This window comes from Micrasema longulum, unplaced genomic scaffold (genome assembly GCF_059751315.1).
Source record: "Micrasema longulum isolate JH-2025_06_02 unplaced genomic scaffold, ASM5975131v1 h1tg001409l, whole genome shotgun sequence".
Lineage (NCBI taxonomy): Eukaryota > Metazoa > Arthropoda > Insecta > Trichoptera > Brachycentridae > Micrasema > Micrasema longulum.
In genome coordinates, this window is record NW_028278595.1 from 60,240 (window position 1) to 81,883 (window position 21,644).

Sequence of the window (21,644 nt, forward strand, 5' to 3'; positions counted from 1 at the left end):
TTTCTTGTCACGCGAAGGGGGACATTGAGATTAATTTTGGAGAGTAGGTTAAAAGAGTCTACTTTATTATTTAATAATTTATGTAAATAGCATAACTCAGATACAGTGCGTCTATTTTCAAGGGTAAAAAATCCATTTTGTTTGGCAGATTGGCTGTAAGTACAAAGCGTTTTATTGTTTTTATAATCTAGGTATTTAAAAAATTTTCGTTGAACATTTTCAATTCTTTCTATGTTTGTTATGTATAGAGAATTAATGAAACAAGTAGAGGGGATGGAGGGAGGGGGTGACCTTATAGGTTAAGGGTGACCATTACAGTAGAACATCATTTAACAGACTATATTGAAAAGTTGTTTGATTATTGATCAAAGGAACATTATTTTTTAAAGCTTTCCTAATGTGAAATATTTCCATATCATTTCATTTTAACACTTTATTATTTGCATGTAAGATTTTAACTGCTGTATTTGTGTTGGTTTTGTCCTGTATTTATGTTGGTTTGCATGTATCGGTGTCCTGACGAAGAGACGGGTACGTCTCGAAACCGGTAGACATAGAAAAGTCGGTAAGTGGTTATATACAAATATTTAATAACATTTATTAAAATTCATTTACGACGTTTCGAGTATGTGCAAATGTTCGCAGACAGGCTGGTTTCGGCTCTTTTACATTTTGGTAAGATAAAAATTATTTTATTTAAAATTTGTACACGACAAATACGTATTTATGTATTCACATAAAGATACATATTATAACATAAAATAAAAATGTATTCCTATGAGGCCAAGAGGCCCTGTGTTGAGTTGGGATACGACATAATGGAAAGTGGAAGCGTGTACGAGGGCAGATTGAAAATGAAGCTACCTAAGTAGGAAAAAAACATAATTTTTTTTCAAAAACCATTTATTTCTCAACATAGTCGCCTTTTACCTCGACACACTTAGTAAGACGATATTCCAACTTTTTCATACCATCTGAATAATACGATTTCGGGAACCTCTCAAAATACGCGTTAGTTTCGGTAATCACTTCTTCGTTTGAGCTGAATCTTTTTCCTGCGAGCCATGTTTTCAAGTTTGGAAACAGGAAAAAGTCACTAGGAGCTAAATCTGGACTATAAGGTGGATGATCAACCAATTCGAAGTGTATTTCACGTAATTTTAGCATCGTATCTAATGCTGTGTGAACCGGTGCGTTGTCTCGAAGAAAGAGCACTTTTTTCTTCTTTAAATGTGGTTGTTTTTCCTTGATTGCATCATTCAACTGATCTAATAATGCGCGATAATACTTTCCTGTGATTGTGGATCCTTTTGCAAGATAATCGATGAGCAATATTCCCAGTGCATCCCAAAATACAGTGGCCATAACCTTGCCAGCCGATTTCACTGCCTTTGCCCTCTTCGGAGCACTTCCACCAGCTTCCACCCATTGTTTCGATTGATTTTTGGTTTCAAGTGTATAGTGGTGCACCCACGTTTCATCGACAGTTAATTATCGACGCCAAAAATCAACAGGATTACGCTTTATCATGTCCAAACACTGCTGCGAAGTGGTCTTTCGAACTCATTTTTGTTCGACACTGAGCAAACGCGGCACCCATCTTGCCGATTGCTTTTTCATATGCAAATGTTCATGCAAAATGTTGAACACACGTTCATATGAGATGTTTACCAATTCAACAATCTTAGGCAACTTCACTCGGCGATCATTCATAACTATATCGAGGATTTTCTTGATATTTTCTTCAGTAACCACCTCTTTTGGCCTTCCTGTTGATGGTATTGTTGCAGTGCTCGTTCGGCCGCGTTTAAATTCAGCAATCCAATATTTGACCATGTAATCTGACGGAGCAGACTCACTGTAATGTTTATCGAGCTTTTCTTTTGTCTCATTCGCCGTTTTCCCTTTCAAATCGAGTTGTGGTCCTGTGGCTAGTGTCTCGGACTCACGGACCAAAGGTCCGTGGTTCGAATCCCACTCTACCCCAACTCGATTCCATTTTCTAATAGTGAGTTATTTACAACTCGTTGAAAATGGCCCTCAAAATTAAATATTTGGGTAAATCATAAGAGCGCAAATATTTCTTTTTTAAAAAAAAAAAAAAAATAAAAAATAAAAAAAAATAATAGTGTTTAATCACTGCACGAAATTCGCTTTTTTCAATTTTTCAAGAAACACAAAAGTTGTTTACTTCAAACGACTACAACAAATAAACTAATCGATGAATTTGGGTGACATTTTAACAGCTGCCGTTTGACAGATCGCAATTGGGATTTTTTTTTTTTTTTGTGTTTGTGCTGCCATCTAGCGCTAGGTAGCTTCATTATCAATCCGCCCTCGTACATTATTAAATAATACTACAAATATTAATTATTACATAAACATTAATTTCAATAAACATCTGGAAAACACGCTTAATAGTACTACAGTAAAACTCCTGTTTTATGTTTTTCAAGGAAGCAGAAAAAAAAGTGCTAAACTGAGTAAAACGCTAAAGTGAGGAAATGAAAAACTGCAGAAAAATTGTAAAAACGTCATAATTGTTCAATCAATACCACAATGTTTTTTTTTTATTGAAATAAAAAAAAAACATGTTTAAATAATTTTATGTAGGTACTTACCCCGAAAACACAAAAATAAAATTTTGAATTAGCATAAAATGCATACAATGATTTTTCCCTAAAGGTTGCGAAATTTCGTCATATGGTATCACTTTTTTTAGTATAGCGCAACAGAATTTCAACTGTCATTTACATCGCGGCAAAACTGTTTCACACTTCTATAACTGATACACAATCTTCTTTCCAAATTATGTTTATAATTTCAAATAACATTTCTATTGCCAAATTTTTAAACTTTCTGTATTGTAATTTATTGATGTAAAGACTTTATTCTTCATGCGTCAACCGCATGTCACAATTTGGTAAAATTAAACACTTTAACAAAATGGTCAATTACACTGCAGCTTCTTTGAATTTAGTTTGAGGCAACAATTTACACATTTTTTTATTTACCTTGATTTTATTCACCATTTAGGACAAACGCGGCGGCGCGCGGCTCGGCGTTTTCGACAGATCAAACGAGTTTCGAAAAATTTTCAACGTAAAACCAGAGCGTTAATTGTTTAGAAAACGGACGTTTCCCACCTGCGGATGGATGATGAGGGCCCCGGCGGGCACCGCCGCCATGTCGGTGATGGCCCACAGCACCCCGGGAGTGGCCGCGGATCCGGGCTGGTCCCCAGCGGCGTTCGAAGTCGGAGACGGGGTCACGGAGTCGCTGTGAGCGCTGAGGGTGCGATACCCTGAACTGTTACCTGGAAATATGCTCATGTTTTATTGATGATTAAATTTGCGCGTTTCAACATCTTTTTCTACTCTTCCATCTCTTGAAAACATGCTTCCCAGATACACACATTTTTACTACTTGTTCAGGACCTTTATTGTTTACATTTATTATACAGTCAGTAACCTCACTTCCCCTTTCAAATACCATCACTTTTGACTTACTTTCGTTCATCGCCAATAGGCTCTACAGGCATACATCGTACATTCTAGAGACTATTTCTATTGCTATTTCTCCTTGCTGCTTGCTAAAAGAACTGCATCGTCAGCGAACAACAAACATCTTTGTTTTGAGTATGTCAAAACGCTTGCAGACAGGCTGGATTTCCTCCCTAGGGAGTTTTTTAGATCAAAATTTGTTGCAACAGAGAGAGAAAACATTTTTGAAAAGGAAATATGAAAGTCTAGGCATTAACAGGGCTTATGATCTGTCATGAGCTGATTTAAGTGGCCACTTTACACACTGTATAACATTCACCATTCTGCCTATGTTTAAACATTTCATATAATGAAAGAATTAATGAAAATTGGATCTCGGATTAAACAACTCTGTGGTGGACATTTGACTGACAAGACTTCCATATTCCCTTCTCAAAAATGTTTTCCCTCTCTGTTGAAATAAATTTAAATATGAATAACTCCCTAGGGAGGAAATCCAGCAAGTCTGCAAGCATTTGGACATACTCAAACATTGTTGAATTACTACCTGGTGAAATAAAAAGTATAAAAATTGGAAAATTGTTTTCAGGCGTTGCCTACGTCATTAACATTTAAAATAGTTCTCATTAATATTTGAAATAGGCTTCGGTAATAAAAAGTGCTCACTTCAAAACGATAATCTCCAATAAATCCTAATTCAAGCAAAAAATGTTCGCTTGAACATGAATTCTGTACGACTTTTGGAAATCACCTAGACGGTACACTTTACGATCGTCTGTATGTATCTACCGATCTGTACCGATCGACTACAAAGCCGGCTCCTATAACGTCTCGATACACCCACTCGGAAAGATAGTAAAACAGATGGAAAAAATACAATAGCTAAATTATTTTTTTAGAGTGGTAACTTTCTAACGCCTAGATACTCTTATTTGTTAATATGACAGAATCTAGCGACATTATTTTCAAATCTAGGCGTTCGTTTTATTAAAGCGACCGTTATGTCTGAATTTAATTCAACTTACTTATTTCTCTCTCATATTTTTAATATGCTTTTAAGAAAAAAAGTGCCAACCTTGAAACGATTAAATTTTTTAATAAATCATAATTAAAGGAAAAATTGCTCGGTGGAACAAAATTTTTGACACTTTTAATGCGTAGATAAACGTATCGAGGGGTTCTAGACCCGTCGCTATAAAACGATGTACTTACATCAAAACTTGATGGTGGGGGTATCGGTAGTATACCTTTGTAATCGGCCGGGAAACTTTTATCTTCAACTATGACGTCATACTGTTATGTTATTTTAGAGCGTAGATATGTGTACCGTCACGTACGCTTCCCCTTGTTTCATATTGATGTACCTACCTAAAACTTGAAGGTGGGGGGTCGGTAGTATATCTTTATAATCGCTAGAGGGAACCCATACACAAACCCAAACACTTCATCTCGTTCATACAGCTGTCCATGCGTGGATTAAACCACTCGATCATCCTGAAAAATACCAAAGCATACGTGTCACTGGCCCCGGTTATGGTGGCCCCCTTACCCGGCGAGAGCCTCCAGCCGCTGCCCGCCACTTCTCCCCGGTGGCTGAGCGGGCGCGGGTCCGCGTAGCCCCCGAACGAGTGCGCCTTGCAGACCAGCTGCCGCGCCGGCTCGCGCGCCTCCAGCGACTGCACCTTCAGCAGGCGGCCCGGCCGGGGGCCGCCGGCCTCCTCCCAGTCCCACGTCACCACTCCATCCTCCTAAAATAGAAACACGATCCGGAGTCAGTGCCGAATCACGGCGTTTATTCTGCCGTCCTAACGAAGAGGAAGTAGCATTTTTGACAACATTTTGTTAAATACATATTCGGAATCACAAAGAAAATATCTTTATTTTAGCCTTACTGGCGTACACATGATTTTTTAAAGTTACATTTATCAAATACCGCGCAAATGACTGTCAGTGTGTCACTTTTCAGTAGTGACGTCATGAAACGGTTGGCGTTCTTACCTTCACTGACCACGGTAAGTTGTATTTCTCCAGCCAATAACAAAACTGACAAGAATCTATGGAATATTGCTTTGATTACTTCATTTAGTTGATCGTAATTCGCTCATTTCTATGTTATGGTTGTTTTTACGAACGTTTCAATTTAGAAAAACCTGGAAAGTTGACATTATCTCTGGTTGAAATGTCAACAAAGTATTATTTGCCAGATTTCAGGTCGTAGATCGTAATCGAATTATTCGCTGCCAAATCACCAACCACAAATTATACCCTTTTTTTTTCTATGGTCAAAACGTTCCTTACAAGGTGCGGGGGCTTTAAAGCGGAAACCGGAAATACTACACGCAGATATAAGGAGTGACGTCATTATTTACGATTTTAAAATGAATACTATTTTTAACATTTTTTATTTATTTTTGCGTGCGTTTTTGAGATATTTCATCCTGTTCCAAAATTTTTAAATATTCACGTGTGCACGAAAACATTTTTAAAATTTAATTCCTGGTTGGGCTGGAATTCCTCATTACACTGGACCTATTTCGAATTTAGTTTGAGACAATAATTTTCATTCTTTTATTTACCTCGATTTTATTCTCCATTCACGCGGCGGCGCGCGGCTCGTCTTTTGACAGATCAAATCAGTTGTGAAAAAATTTAAACGTAAAACCGGGGTTATAAAAAACGTTAATTGGGGGGTTATTTGAATGAGAGTGTATGGAAAAAATGGGACCTAAACATTCGGCGTAAAAAGTGGGAAAACGAAAAATTGAGGAACGCAAAAACAAGGTTTAACTTTACAGCGTTAGGTTAGTAAGAATATAAGTTTATGTGAAAAATTGTGAAACGCCTTTGAGGTGATATGTATATAAATCAGTAAAACAATATTATTAAATTGATAAGAAGTTCCTATAAATGCCCAGACTTCCAAAATGCTGTGAAATATCAAAGGTATTACTTACCGTGGAGTTGAAAATCCTTCTTCTCGCCTTGCAGTATTCCTCCTCTCTCTGCTCGAAGCTCTTGGATCGCGGGGTCGGCCTCGAAGGCAGCAGGGCGGCGGCCTCCTCGTCCAGCGAGTGCGCGTCCCTCTTCAGGATCGACTTGGCCGGGGAGGCGCCTTCGCAGAACCCCGGCAGCCCGGGGAACTTCGCCTCGCACCACTGCTGGAAGGGGCAGATGGAGGGTACCCGGCTGCCGGCGGCCTTGCAGACGAACACGACCTGCTTCGCGCTGTGGTCGACGCCGTGCTTCAGGTTGAACAGCTCCGCGCAGCGGTGCACGAGGAGGCGCCCGTACGACGACACCTGCGCGAAGCGCAGCTCGTGCCGCGTCGCGTCCCGAATCAACTCGATCATCTCGTTCTCGAGCTTGAGCAGCGCCATCCGGTCTTTGTGCGTTTTGTTGAGCGTTTCTTTGACGAAGCGGTTGAGGTCGATGTCGCTGGTTTCGACGCTGTTGTCGCGGCTCAGGAACGGGCTGGCGATCGAGTGCTGCCCGCTGTCGACGCTGCCACCGGACGACTGCTTCCTCAGGAGCTGGCGACCGCCTCCGGAGCTCGCCCGCTGGACGGTCAGCGTGCTTCCGGACCGCCGGTTCCAGCGGTCCACCGAGTGGCTCTCGTGCTCGAGTCTCTGTCGCCGCGGCTTGGCTGCGTCGTCTTCGGCGTCGGAGAAGGACATGGCGAGGTCTGGGGATAGGTCTCCGCAGCAGGTGCACTGGTCCCAGCAGCAGATTCCCGAGTCCTGCTTGGAGGGGCAGACGGCGCGGCGGCCGGAGGGATTTTGCCATTTCTCACTCTGGCCATCTTCCTCCTAAAATAACAAACAATTGATACACGAAAAATCATTAGTATCTGGCAGGTTAATTTATTTTTTTTAATACAATGTTTGACACATAAATCAACATAAATATATAAAATCAGCTTTAAAACTAAAATAAACCTAATTATTAACAACGTTCTTACAAGGTTACATCATTTTGCAAAAACGTTAGAGATGGGACAAATTGATCAATGTAAATTTTATTTTATTTTTTTAATTTTTTTTATTTATTTAGTATTTCACAGTTTTAAAATGTACAGAGTTTATTTGTTTCAGGTCCCGACTAGCTAGGAAATTCCTGTGTTTAGGAAGGACCTTATTTTTTTGATGTGTTTTTTTTAATTTTTAATTTCATTAAATGATGCTTAATAATTCAAAGAATAATAATAACATTAGAAAAAATCAATATAAATATGAATTAGAAAACATGCAGGTAATAATAATAAAAATTGAATCATAAAAATAAATTAGTAAATATGCAATTAATAGTAAATAAATGAGACACAATTATTATAAATTATAAAACATACCGATAATAATAAAAATTGAACCACAAATACACATTATAAAATATAAAATTAGTAATTAAGAAATTAAACAAAAATATACATTGGAAAACATACCGATAATAATAAAAAAAATTGATTGAATAAAAAAAAATTTTTGTGATGTTCATGAAAAAAGTATAAATGTCTTATTTTTTGGTGAATAATTGTCTTAAATGCACTATAATGGGCATGTTTTTGCGTTTTTATATAAATTTTCGGAAACAGAGTTTCATGTTTGCATGGAAAAACTGACAAAATCGATTTGATCGGTACATGATCAGCCATCAGTAATTCATCTATCACTATTGACATGAGTTAGACAGCTGTCATTTTAATCAAGCTAAATTTTAAGGACTATAGTTTAATAGTCTATCAACAAATAATAAAAAAAACTACATCATTTCCTCATTGTCAAATAAATAAATAAATAGATTTTCGTAACCGGATGAGGCAAGTGAATAAAAACACATTGCTAATGTAAAAATGTTGGTGATCAGAAACAGTTGGAGAAATACGGCCAAAAATGGTCGGAGATTACCTCATCTTCCTCCAGCTCCTTACACCTCCTGACCGTGCACTCCTTGCTCATGTGCTGGGCGTTGTGCTGCTGCATCCGCGTCGCGGTGTCGTAATCCCCAGAGGTCACCTTGAAAATGCAAAAAAAATAAATAATAACAGGGAAAAATCACAGTTTTTTTTTTTTACATTTTAAAAGTAATAAGGGTCTATGAAATACTGTCCAGAAAAAAAAACATTTTTGCTACTTATTAGTAGGATAAAAAATACTTTTAAAAACGGTCATTGCATTGGCCATGTCCCTAATACGTCACGATTCATGTTCATTTTCAATTTTGTTCCAAACCATTAATTTTTTTATAGAACATCGACACGAATCTTGATGTCCCAACAATCAATGCCAAACATGTCGCATTTTCCTAGTGACATATTATTTTTTTATATTTTGTTTTTTTAAATCATACACGGTTTTTCAGGGCCAAACTGCGAAACTTCAGAGGATCATTCCTCACGGTAAGCTTAAAAAAAAATCCAAATAAAATTTGTCCAAAAAGTCATTTTTAAAAGAAAACTTTTTTTTTACAATCTTAAAATGGAGTAAATCTTTAATTTCTTGAACTAGCATCCCTTCAAAACAAAATATAAAAAAATAATATGTCACTAGGAAAACTGCCCGAGATACTAATTTATCAACTGAGGCCCGCGGGGCCGATAAAGCAAGGCCCGAAGGGCCGAATTTCTTAACAAGTAACAGTCGGCAATAGCCGGCTGCATCTCAAAAATAAATCTGTCGCAACAAATGTCAACATTAAATTTATACATTTTTTTATTTTTTTTTCATTTATACTCTGTTGTTCAAAATAATATTTTTTACATCTTTTGAAAAGTTTGTCTGAGTCTTTTGTTTAGTTTTGTCTGGTAGTTTATTGTATAATTTCAGTCCCTGGTTCATTAGTCTTGATTGTCCTTGTCTTGTTTTAGATTAGATAGTTGTATATGGTATTTGTCTGATATTCTCGTATTATGTCCATGTTGACTACAATTTTTTACTAGTTTTAGTTCTTCGTCTACAATTACATTAGTGGCTAATTTATGGATAAATTTTAATCTTCACCTGTATTTCCACTTGCTGGAACTCGACCTTCACAGTCGTCCTCCTGTCGACCGGACTCTTCGCATCGGCTTCTCCCGCCTTGACAGCTGCGTCGCCGGCGTCGAGGCCGGCGCGCTCGACGCCGCCGCACGCGGCCGCGTGCGCCGCCGCGCCGGCGTTCAGGTCGCTCTCGCGGTCGTCGTTGTTGTTGGCGGCGGGCCCCGCGGCCGGCGGCCCGGCGGGCCGGGCGTCCAGGTCCACGCTGGCGGATTTCTTCTTCACCGCCGGCTGGAGGCGCGGGCGCTCCCCCGGCGCGTCCGGCGGGCGCGGCGAGGGCACGCGCGGCGGGGAGTGAGACTCGCGGATCGCCTGGCTGCGCACTAACTGCTTCGTCTTGAAGCTCTGGAGAGGAAAGTTTTACTAGATGTCGTCAAATATTTGCATACATTGCATCTATGTCTACCGGTTTCGAGACGCACCAGTCCCCTTTTCAGGACACCAATTTATTAAACCAGCAGGCGAAACCCACTATTTACCTTCAGCATAAAACCAACATGCCATAATTTTAGTAGGCAACCCTTACACGCACCGATTGGGTAATGAAAATTCTTGATGTTGTTTTTATTGCAATATCTAGGAACAGCTAGCCCTTCCATACTAGTAAACCTGGTGTTGTAATCATGTACCAACTTGAGTTTATACTCGGAGTGCAACGCATGCTGACAAATTAATTTGTACCAAAGTAGAGCCCTAACAGATAATTTATTTACAGATTTATACATTAATGATTTTTTATTTATTTTTTTATTTTATTTTCTTTTATTCCGGAAACATACAGTACAGTTACAAAGTTTAATATTTTACACAATTAGACTTAATTCTAATGGACCAGTGAAGTTTCCATATTATAAAGCAATTATATGTAAGGTTAATTATGAAAGTATAAAAAAGAGAAGGAAAAAGAAAACATAAATGAAAGTTGTTTAAAAATTAAAATTTAAGTGAAAAAAATATATTTTAAGGTTTGTAGTTTGTAGTGAGTATTTACAAATGGAAATAATATTAAAAATGAAGAAAATTTGTAAGAGTAATTAAAAATTAAGAATGGAAATAAAGAATGAAAAACATGCTCAGATGTAAAAATAAAATAAAATAGTAATAGCATTTAAAAAAAAAAAGTAAAAACATAAACACATATTTATTTTAAGGGATTCAAAGAAACGATGAGAAAAATCTTTAAGTGAAATAATGATATTGAAATATTGTGTCTCTGGCGGTATACATCTTTATGTAGTAAAATTTGATCATAGAATTTTGCAAGAGAAATAGTTGAAAAAAGAGGGAGAGGATGAAGGGAAGGGCGCGAGTTTAATAGGTATACGGTGACCATTAGAATGAATCATCGTATGATGGGCTTTATTGAAAGGTTGTTTGATTGTTGATCAAAGGAACATTATTTTTTAAAGCTTTAATTGCACCCCGGCGGCGCTATTCTGAACCGCTCTCGCGGCCGTAGAAAACACTTTTATCTCGATTAAATTATTTTATCTCGTGTACGTGAAGTCGGCCTCGTGGTGTCATGGTCAGCGCGTTTTCCTACCATGCAAGAGGTCTCAGATTCGATTTATATTTCATAATATATATAATTTTATTCTTTTATGCATGGCCTGTGCGTGTGTTTACTAAATCTAGTATACATTATGAAATCTATGGTGTAGATGCATTGATAAATACATTTAAAAACATATAAAATAAAAAAAATCAGTTACATTATGGTTTTTTTTTTAAATATGAGTAAGTTGAAAATATGAAAAGGAAAAAATAAAAAATAGATTTAGTGTTAAATTATGAAATTAAAGTTAGATAATTTAAATTATTTTAACATATTGCAACATATATGAAGAACTTTTAGAGAAGGTAATAGAAGTCTAGGCATCTACAGGGCTAATGACCTGTCATTGGCTGGTTTAAGTGGCCACTTTACTTCCCATATTTGAACATATATATTCCGTCAATTCTTTCATCTGTTAATGTTTGAGAAGTTAAAGAGCTGAAACCTTTATTTATGTGGGTGAGATTCATCTAATTGAATTATTTCACCTACATACTAGACAACGCCTGAAAATGTATTTTTTTAATTTCTATAATTCTTTATTTATCAACAATATTTTAAGTTCGTCCAAATTTTTGTAGACAAGAACTGGATTCAACTCTTCTAGGAGCTGTTAAAATTAACATATTACAACAGAGATGAAGAACTTTTAGAGAAGGTTTTATAGAAGTATAGGCATCTACAGGGCTTATGATCTGTCATTGGCTGGTTTAAGTGGCCATTTTAACTTCACAACCATCAACAGATGAAAGAATTGAAGGAATATAGATCTACAAATATGGGCGGAATGGTGAATGTTACACAGTGTATAAAGTGGCCACTTAAACCAGCCAAGGACAGGTCATAAGCCTTGTAGAGATGCGCAGACTTCTACATTACCTTCTCTAAAGTGTTATTCATTTAGGTTGTAATGTGTTCATATTAACAATAGCATATGATCAATATTTTGAGTTTGTCCAAATTTTTGTAGACAAGGACTGGATTCAACTCCCTGGGGAGCTGTTTATATTAACATATTACAACAGAGATGAAGAACATTTACGAGAAGGTAATATAGAATTCTTTTAAATGTTCTTCATATTTTTAGGCGTTGCCTAGTATGTAGGTGAAATAATTCAATTTGATGAATCTCACCCGCATAAATAAAGGTTTCAGCTCTTTAACTTCACAAACATCAACAGATGAAAGAATTGAAGGTATATAGATGTTCAAATATAGGCAGAATTGTGAATGTTACACAGTGTGTAAAGTGGCCACTTAAACCAACCATTAACAGGTCGTAAGCCCTGTAGATGCCTAGACTTCTATATTACCTTCTCTTAAATGTTCTTCATCTCTGTTGTAATATGTTAATAGCATATGAATACACGACTTGTCATTGGTTGGTTTAATTAAGAATAAATACGAAAGCAAATTCAAAGTTTACATGGAAAAGAAAATATTTAAATTTATATTTTTGTCCCAGTTTATACAGAGTGTCCTTTAAACCCTGTCACATCCGAAACCACGATGATCAGTATGGGCAAGAAGACATATAAGCATATTTAAAAAAACATTTAGAACAAAGAAAAATTTAAAAAATAAAATGGTTGAAAAACAAGTGAGGGGGGCGTGGCGCAGTGCCAGACTTTCCCCTTCTCCCTCCTCGTTTCACCCCTGCAGAAGTAAGCAGCCATTTGCTTTTTATGATATTTTATTTTTTAAATTTTATTCGTTCTAAAAAATATATTTTAATGTGCCAATATGTCTTCTTGCTCATACTGATCATCGTGGTTTCGGCTGTGACAGGGTTTAAAGAACATCCTGTATATAAATTATTAGAAGAAGAGAGCCTCAAATGGTCTTTTTAAACCAGCCAATGACAGGTCATAAGCGTTGTAAATGCCTAGACTTCCATATTTCCTTCTAAAAAAGGTTTCCCTCTATGTTGAAATAAATTTAAATATGAATTAAAAAAATTAAAAAAACTATTTACAAAGCAATTATTGAACCACACGTTAACTACTGTAGTAGCATTTTATTTTTATCAAACAAAGAAAACATAGATAAACTAACTGTATTACAAAATAAAGCCTTTAGAATCATTTTGAAAAAAAAAACAGTTACACGAGGGTAAAGTCGATGGTAAATGAAATGAAATTATTAACATATAAACAAAGAATATTTTACAATACAATGATATTTGTTCATAAAATTATAAACTCTAATAAAAAAACAGAATTTTGGAAAAAAATTGATCGGAACCAGCATGAACACGATCACAATACTAGAGAAAATAACAAGATTAGACTTCCTTTTAGGAAAAAGGCAAAGTCACAAAATTCCATTTTATTTAAAGCAATTAAAAAGTATTACGAAATGGAAAAAAATATTTATGAAGAAAAAAACATATCAAAATTTAAAATAATGGTCAAGACATATGTGATAAACAATTTATAAATTAAATATATTTGCAATGTATTAGAACACACATAACAATGTGTATGATATGTGTGCCCTACTTTAAGATTTAAATAAAATAAAAAAATTAAAAAAATAACTCCCTAAGGGGGAGATCCAGCCAGTCTGCAAGCATTTGGACATACTCAAACATTGTTTGTGATTCCTAAAATAATAAAAATGGTATTTTACCCTGGTACTATTGAATGGAGTAGGAGAGCCATCGCTCAGTCTTCTACCATTGCTGGCCCCCACCACTCGGTCAGCCGCGGCGCTGTCGGAAATGTCCCAACTGAAAAAATAAACATCGATCAATTACAGGATACAACGCAATTGAGGACCGCTTTCACAAAGCGCAATATCTACAAAAAAAAACTGTTTTAAAGAAATTCTACATCCTAATTTATCTGCTACTAAGTAATGGCATCACTACATAGCCTCTTCTACAAAATTAAAGATTTTATACCAAGAAAGGAAAAAATTATGATGTACGAAGCCTATGTCAAAAGAAAATTGAGTTACATGATCGCCTTCTGGGGAACTGGCAACAAGACAGACATAACAAGAATACGAAGACAACAAAATGAAATTCTTAAACTAACATACAACCTACCCTACCTGACCTCTACGACTGAACTGTACAAAAAACACACCAGTTTGACATAAACTACTTGACTAAAATTGAGACCTTAAAAATTGTGCGCAAAATAACACTGGGAAACATACAAGACGACGACATAATATTAGTCAAAAATGCTGACATACACAAATATAACACCAGACAACAACACTATCATATTGAAAAAGCAAAGACAAACACAGGACAGTAAAAAATACTACATAATGGACTTAAACACTACAACGACCTACCTTACTACTTGAAAACTTTTACTGGAGACATATTTAAAATCAATCTGAAAAAGCACATGATGACTGAACTAACTAGACTAGACGAGACATAAAATGACTAGACGATATTAAATTTCTAATGTAACCCTAACGGGTTTTGTAAAATTGTAAATAAATAAATTTAAAAAAATAGTTCTAGGTGGATCGAAATGTTTGAAATAATCCTAAAAGATGGAGTTAGTACATATTATCGGAATTTGCATGCAGTAATGAGGCACTTAAGCTCAAAATTTCTTTGAAACGCCGACCCTGCCGTTTGTATGAAAGGAATGCCAAGTTTACTAAGTGGCTCAATTTTAGTGGAAGCTCCCACAAACAATGTAAGTAAAAAAGCCCGCCCAATTTACACGGGCATCCAATTGTCAATTTCTTGTACATACAATATGTACCGCGTATTTTTATTTTGTACTTCGCGAAAATTCAGATGAATATTCCTCATAGTAAACTTTGAAAAAAATCCTTATAATAATTTTCATAATATTCACAATAAGTCATTAAAAAAATAAAAATAATAGTAATCTCAAAATGTAGTAAATCCTAAATTACTACCCAGGCGCTTCCTTTTCCGCGTCTGGTGCGTCGCTTCGTTGGTCAAATACGTTTTTATCGCTTTTTTTTTTTCGGAAAGGGGTAGGAGTTTGCAGAAGGGATGCTAGTCTGAAAAATTAAATATTTATTCCATTTTGAGATTTTTATTTTTTTAAAAAGACTTTTTAGAAAAGTTTAATGAGGATTTTTTTTTAAAGCTTACCACGAGGAATTCTTCTCTGAAGTTTCGCGGTCTGGCCCTGAAAAACCGTGTATAAAATTTTGGAGGAACAAAGTCAAAATTGAAATTATACCTTTCTTTGGTAGAAGCTGCGACTCCTTGGCTCTTCTTCATACTGTCCCCGCTCCAATTGTTCTGAGAATCCATCAGACCCGATGCCCGCGGCAGAAGAACATTCCTCGAGATCCTCCGGCAGTTCAGACACCCGGGCGCGGTGCCATCACAAACTTAGGCGGTAAATGCATATCGAATACGTCTACAACTAACGAAGGTGACTAGAAAGCAGCGAGATTGACGAGGTGACAATTGTGACCAAAAGGAGGAAGATATTATTGTCGATAAAATTGTTTAACTCATATTCCTAATTTCTAAAGCGCGAGGGGGCACAGGGAAAGGAGAAAACATGTAAAATTGAAGGCAACAAGTACAGGATTAATAATTTTAAAGCTTAATTCTTAATTTTACGTTTTAAAGTGTGTTTAACACACTGTTTTTAAATTCCCCGGTGCGTTTGGTAGTTCAAAATTTCAGTTTTTGTACGAGCATTTCTCTCTATTCTGCTCTCTGTCAAATGTTCCTCTTTCTTCCATGTTTTCAATCTCATTTTTAATCCACAATTCAACTCCGATCTTCACCGTGACCTCTTCATATTGAATTGTCGACGTAAATCAATCAAACTGCATATTGGAAAAACGTGAATTATCCCCCTTTTCTGAAACTGCTCGTCACTGCTTTATTGAACTTTTTGCCGTGGCAATATCTTTAAATGCGTCACCCTCGATTGTTTCTTTGTCGGGATCTCAAAACAAACGGTGGCGGTATTGTTCCAATCTTAAATTTTGATTTTCCGGTTTCCGATAGGACGGTTGAGGACGTATAGTTAATGCAGTCGAATTTTTAAATGTGTATATATTTTTTTGTTGATGATATATCGGCGTGAGGGCAGCACCATTGACCAGACTGGAAACCTGCGAACAAGAAAAAAAAATCATATAAAAACCTAATTTTCATAAAGATTGTTGTCACACGTTTTGTATATCCGAATCTTGCTTCCAATCCGCATGTATTCATCGTACAATACGACATTTCTTAGGCATCGAGATGTTTCACTAACTGAGATGCATATGTTCTGATCATTACTTCCACTAAAAGCATCATCGGCATGTGATGTTAACGACCTTATCTCCCTTAGTCCTAGATTTACCACTTCCTTCATTCTTGAAGGCGTTTTTATATTTGTTGCAACAGAGAGGGAAAACATTTTTGAGAAGGTAATATGGGTGTCTAGGCATTTATAATTATTATTATTATTTGACACTTTATATACATATACAATAAATACACATATAAGGGCGGGCATATTGCCTTAAGGCAATTTCTTCCTACCTACCCAAACCGTTCAGTTTGAGAAAATTATAAATACATGGACATATTAAATCTTACAATTTTATACAAAAATTAAAAGCAAAGATTAACAAAAATAAATATATTTATAAAAAAAATAAAAAAAACACTAGGGCTTATGACCTGTCATGAGCTGATTTAAGTGGCCACTTTACACACTGTGTAACATTCACCATTCTCCCTTATTCTGCTTATGTAGGAATATATTTTTGACTAATATATTGTTGTGCTATATTTAGTTATAAAGGTGCTAAACTTGATTTGTTTCTTTGTTGTTCTCAATACGTGTTTTTTTATGTTAATATTATTTAAGTCTCGAATCGAGTTGTTGTAACTCTCCTGTAGCTCAATCACAAATAATTATCGACGCGCTTAAAAACATGCTAAGCATTTAGGCGATCACAATGAACAACAATGAACATGCTTAAGTTATCGCAGTCATAAGTCAACGCGTGTGTAATCTCTAAGTCAACGCTCGTGTCGGTTTGTTTTTTGTTTTCCTCGTAAATAAATACAGTTCACTGGCGAAAAATCGGCGTTTACTATAAAAAATAATATAATATATTGCATTTGCAAAATAGTAAGGAGTATCTAATACAAAAGGGTAAAAATTCAATTACAAACAAATAATATGGTGACTGCTTTTCTTGAAATAACGTGATAAAAAATAAATAAATAAAAAAGCAGTTTTTGAATATTTTCCATATTTACACCGGTGACATTCAAATATGTGATTGCGCAGCAGGATTATACGTCGCGTAACGTAAATATTTTGATATTTAATATTAGGTGTTCTTGGATGTTCCATTGCGATCGCAAATACGATAAACAACCATGGTGAGAAATTGTTATCACGTCGCTTATTAGCACGTCTATAGTTATTTGTGATTGAGCTACTGGATGAGTGTTCCGATCCGACAGTTACTTATTGATCCAAAGTGTGATTTTGTGAAGCGTAGGACTGATCACTTCACCTTCATGTAACAGATTAATTAGAAACGCTGCACTCAATGTACCAATACAGTGCCCTATGCACCATCAGATGCGAATAATGATATTCATTTATTTACTGACTCATTCAGTTCATTTAATTATACAACAAATATATTTATTTTTCCTATACATGATATTTGGTTCCTTTTTGTTTTTTGATAAACCGATTTGGAAAAACGGCGATAAAAAAAAATGGCAATTGCAGCCCTCGGTCGAAATGATGATGACGTCACGCGGAGTAATCACAAAATTGTAAGCAAAGGTCATCGTGACGTCAGCGCTAGGTGATTCTGGCGATCGATTTTCGACCTAATCTTTAGCCGAAATCACCGGAAGTGTCCGGCGGGAAGGGGTGGCGGGAGACGGGGCGAATTCTAAGGCAACTTCGCACCCCCAGGGGTGGTATTCTGAATCTTCTTCCAAAAAGCATGCATATTGTTAGATAATACTAAAAAATAAATTATTTCACGTACATAAATTTTAATAAACATTTGAACAACACGTTTAATCTTTATATATGTAATTCTTCTGTACGTGTGATGTCACTGAACTCCTCCTAAACGGCTTAACCGATTTACGTGCGGTTTTCAACTATAGTCCTTAAAATATAGCTTGATTAGAATGACAGCTGTCAAACTAATTTCATTAGTGATGGGAAATTACTGATCACTGATCAAATCGATTTTATCAGTTATTTCATGCAATCATGAAACTCTGTTTCCGAAAATTGATATAAAAAACGAAAAAACAAGCCTATTATAGTGTGTTTAACACAATTATTCACCAAAAAATTAGTAATTTATACTTTTTTCATAAACAAAATCAAACGAATATTTTTTTTATTCGATCAATTTACATTGATCAATTTGTCCCATCTCTAACGTTTTTGCAAACTGATGTAACCTTGTAAGAACGTCGTTAATAATTAAGTTTATTTTAGTTTTTTTTTAGTTTTAAAGCTGATTTTATATATTAATGTTGATTAATGTTTTAAGAATTGTAATCAAAAAATAAATTAACACGCCAGATACAAATGATTTTTCGTGTGTCAATATAAATAACTCTTTTGACGTTACTAGAAAGTTACGTCGTCGCTTTTTCTGACAAATATTTATTAAATCATACAAAAAATTATTTTTTTGTATTCCCAGTAGTTACAACAAACTCATTCTAATCATGTTACATTTTAAGGACTATAAACGTAGATCTTTGCGCTGCGCGTGTTTGTAGATATTAAAATCGAATATGTAAAAAAAAAGTTAGAAGCATAAATCTTTTTTTCATCGACCTACCAGGGTTGCATTCGACGAGAATGCATTTACAAAAAAAGTGGAAGGTGTTGTTTTTTTGTGTTTAAAAAAGTTTGTTTTTGAATGTTTACAAACAACATTCGCTTTTATGGATCCCAATCAGATTCTTTCCTTACATTAAATCGCTTTAATGAAATTTTATCGACTTCTCTTGGTTTAAAATCTTCTCCTTATATTGCTTTTTCAAATTTGAAAGATTACTTGCCATACTTGTTATTCCTTCTTTATTTTTTCTTTTTTCTCTGCTGCATTGGCATGTTTTTATACTTTTAAACTACTTTTAATTACTTATATTATATATGTTAATAAAATCAATATATTGCTGCTCTTACTATAATGTGTCATTAATTTTAAGGATGTTTTTTAAATTGACTTAAATTTATTGTCTTAAAGATTCTTCTCATCGTTTCTTTGAATCCCTTAAAATAAATGTGTATATTTTTGTTTTTCCTTTTTTTTTTTTAAAATGTTATTACTATTTTATTTTATTTTTACATCTTAGCATGTTTTTCATTCTTTATTTCAATTTTAATTTTTAATTACTCTTACAAATTTTCTTCATTTTTAATATTATTTCCATTTTTAAATACTCACTACAAACTACAAACTTTAAAATATATTTTTTTCACTTAAATTTTAATTTTTAGACAACCTTCATTTATGTTTTTATTTTTCCTTCTCTTTTTTATACTTTCATAATTAACCTTACATATAATTGCTTTATAATATGGAAACTTCACTGGTCCATTAGAATATAGTCTAATTGTGTAAAATATTAAACTTTGTAACTGTACTGTATGTTTCCTAAATAAAAGAAAATAAAAATAAAATAAAATTCCTTATTATTTCTGCCCATTGATTTCTTTTTACTGGATTTTTGGTAATACTAAAATAATATTAACCGACATTCCATACATTTTTGAAAATCGCATTCATGAATAAAGTGCACCCCTGTTGGTGAGAAAAGCTGAGTTTGACGTTTGCAAAAAGAATTTTATATTTGAAAATGAATTATTTTATGTTTTAGAATTCATTCATCAACAAGTACCTAGGTACCTACTTATCAATGAAATGTCTTTTTCCAAAGTAATAGCAGGCAAGCCAACGTTCGGGCAGGACAACGTCTGTCGGATCCGCTAGTAGTATATTTATTTAACTTTTTGTACATAATGTTATTTGTACGTTAGCGGGCTTATTGCCAAATGGCAATTTTTTCCAACCAACAAATAAAATAAAAGTTTTATTTTTATAGTTCAAGTTACAGAACATATTCAATAGATTTTTTTTAAAAAAAAGCTAAAGATATATAAAAACAGAAATAAACGTATTTGTTTATAAATTACCTTAAATCAAAACTATAACTCAATGGTAAAAGGGAAAAAAGAGGAAAGAGGAAAGGAGGAGAGATTAAGGAAGAGAAAGGAGATGTTTCTTCAGACATGATTTGAACAGAGATAGTGTAGTAACATATTTGATGCTGGATAGGAGATGATTCCACAGTCGACCCGCATGAACACTATGTATATGAGTTAGAGAAGAAAGAGAATACGGGGTGTTCATTAAACCCTGCCACATCCAAAACCACGATGATCAGTATGAGCAAGAAGACATATTGGCACATTAAAATATTTTTTTAGAATGAATAAAATAAAAAAAAAATCAAAATCAAAAAGCAAATGGTTGCTTACTTCTGCAGGGGAGAAAAGAGGAGGGAGAGAGGGGAGTCTGATACTGATACTTAAAATTTTCTTTTTTCTAAATATATTTTTTCAATATGCTAATATGTCTTCTCGCCTATACTGATCATTGCGGTTTCTGATGTGACAGGGTTTAAAGAACACCCTGTATAAATCTATGCAATGACACGCAGCAGTCTCCTGCGAGAATTTGAAAGATCTTAGAACTCACGAAAAGTCACGAGCCATAAGATGCACCCGAGTACAGCAGAACTGCAGGTTTCGGCCGAGCCGAACCGAAACTTCGGTCGGAACTGGCCGAATCCGAAATTTCTTGAAGCGTTGGTTCCGAAATTTCCCACAGCTAAGTCCCACGCGACACTTTGCTTCATATATTATAATGGCCACACTGATGACAAAACGTCGAATGATGTATAAAACTTGTTTAAAAAATGGAAAAAAGTCATACAGTTCGGTCAATTCAACCTGGCTAAAGCTAGGGTTTCCTAGGACAGCGGTGCCCGTATTTTAACGGCCGTAGTGAACGGTGATGCAGTGGACAGCCGTCGTAGAGGTGACTAGAGTGTGGTTTTCTAGGAAAACGGTGTTATCAACACCATTTAACACCGTTTTCCTAGGAAACCACTCTCTAATCACTTTTACGATGGCTGTCCACTGCATCACCGTTCACTACGGCCGTTAAAATACGGGCACCGCTGTCCTAGGAAACCCTAGCTTAAGTGTTTTGGGTAATGCTTAAAGTCGCAATAATGTTCTAAATAAAAATCATCATTTAAATTTATTTCAACAGAGAGGGAAAATTTTTGAGAAGGGGATATGGAAGTCTAGGCATTTACAGGGCTTATGACCTGTCATTGGCTGGTTTAAGTGGCCACTTTACGCACTGTCTAACATTCACCATTCTGCCCATGTTTGAACATCCACATTTCCTCAAATCTTCCATCTGTTGACTCCATATCCCCTTCTCAAAAATTTTCCCTCTCTGTTGAAATAAATTTAAATATGAACAACTCCCTAGGGAGAAAATCCAGCCAGT

The 21,644-nt window shown here is 35.4% G+C and overlaps 1 protein-coding gene across 1 annotated transcript in view; it reads right to left on the reverse strand.

Annotated features, from left to right (window-relative positions):
* enc (R3H domain containing protein encore) overlaps window positions 1–21,644 on the reverse strand; it is a 94,960-nt gene that overhangs the window by 22,329 nt on the left and 50,987 nt on the right. Inside the window, exons 2-8 of the mRNA XM_088235610.1 lie at window positions 15,278–16,172; window positions 13,719–13,818; window positions 9,497–9,877; window positions 8,405–8,512; window positions 6,458–7,309; window positions 5,053–5,251; window positions 3,147–3,316 (exon numbers count right to left, since the gene is read on the reverse strand). Coding sequence (XP_088091736.1) covers window positions 3,147–3,316; window positions 5,053–5,251; window positions 6,458–7,309; window positions 8,405–8,512; window positions 9,497–9,877; window positions 13,719–13,818; window positions 15,278–15,351 — 1,884 coding nt within the window. The 5' untranslated portion in view covers window positions 15,352–16,172. The remainder of the gene's footprint in view (window positions 1–3,146; window positions 3,317–5,052; window positions 5,252–6,457; window positions 7,310–8,404; window positions 8,513–9,496; window positions 9,878–13,718; window positions 13,819–15,277; window positions 16,173–21,644) is intronic.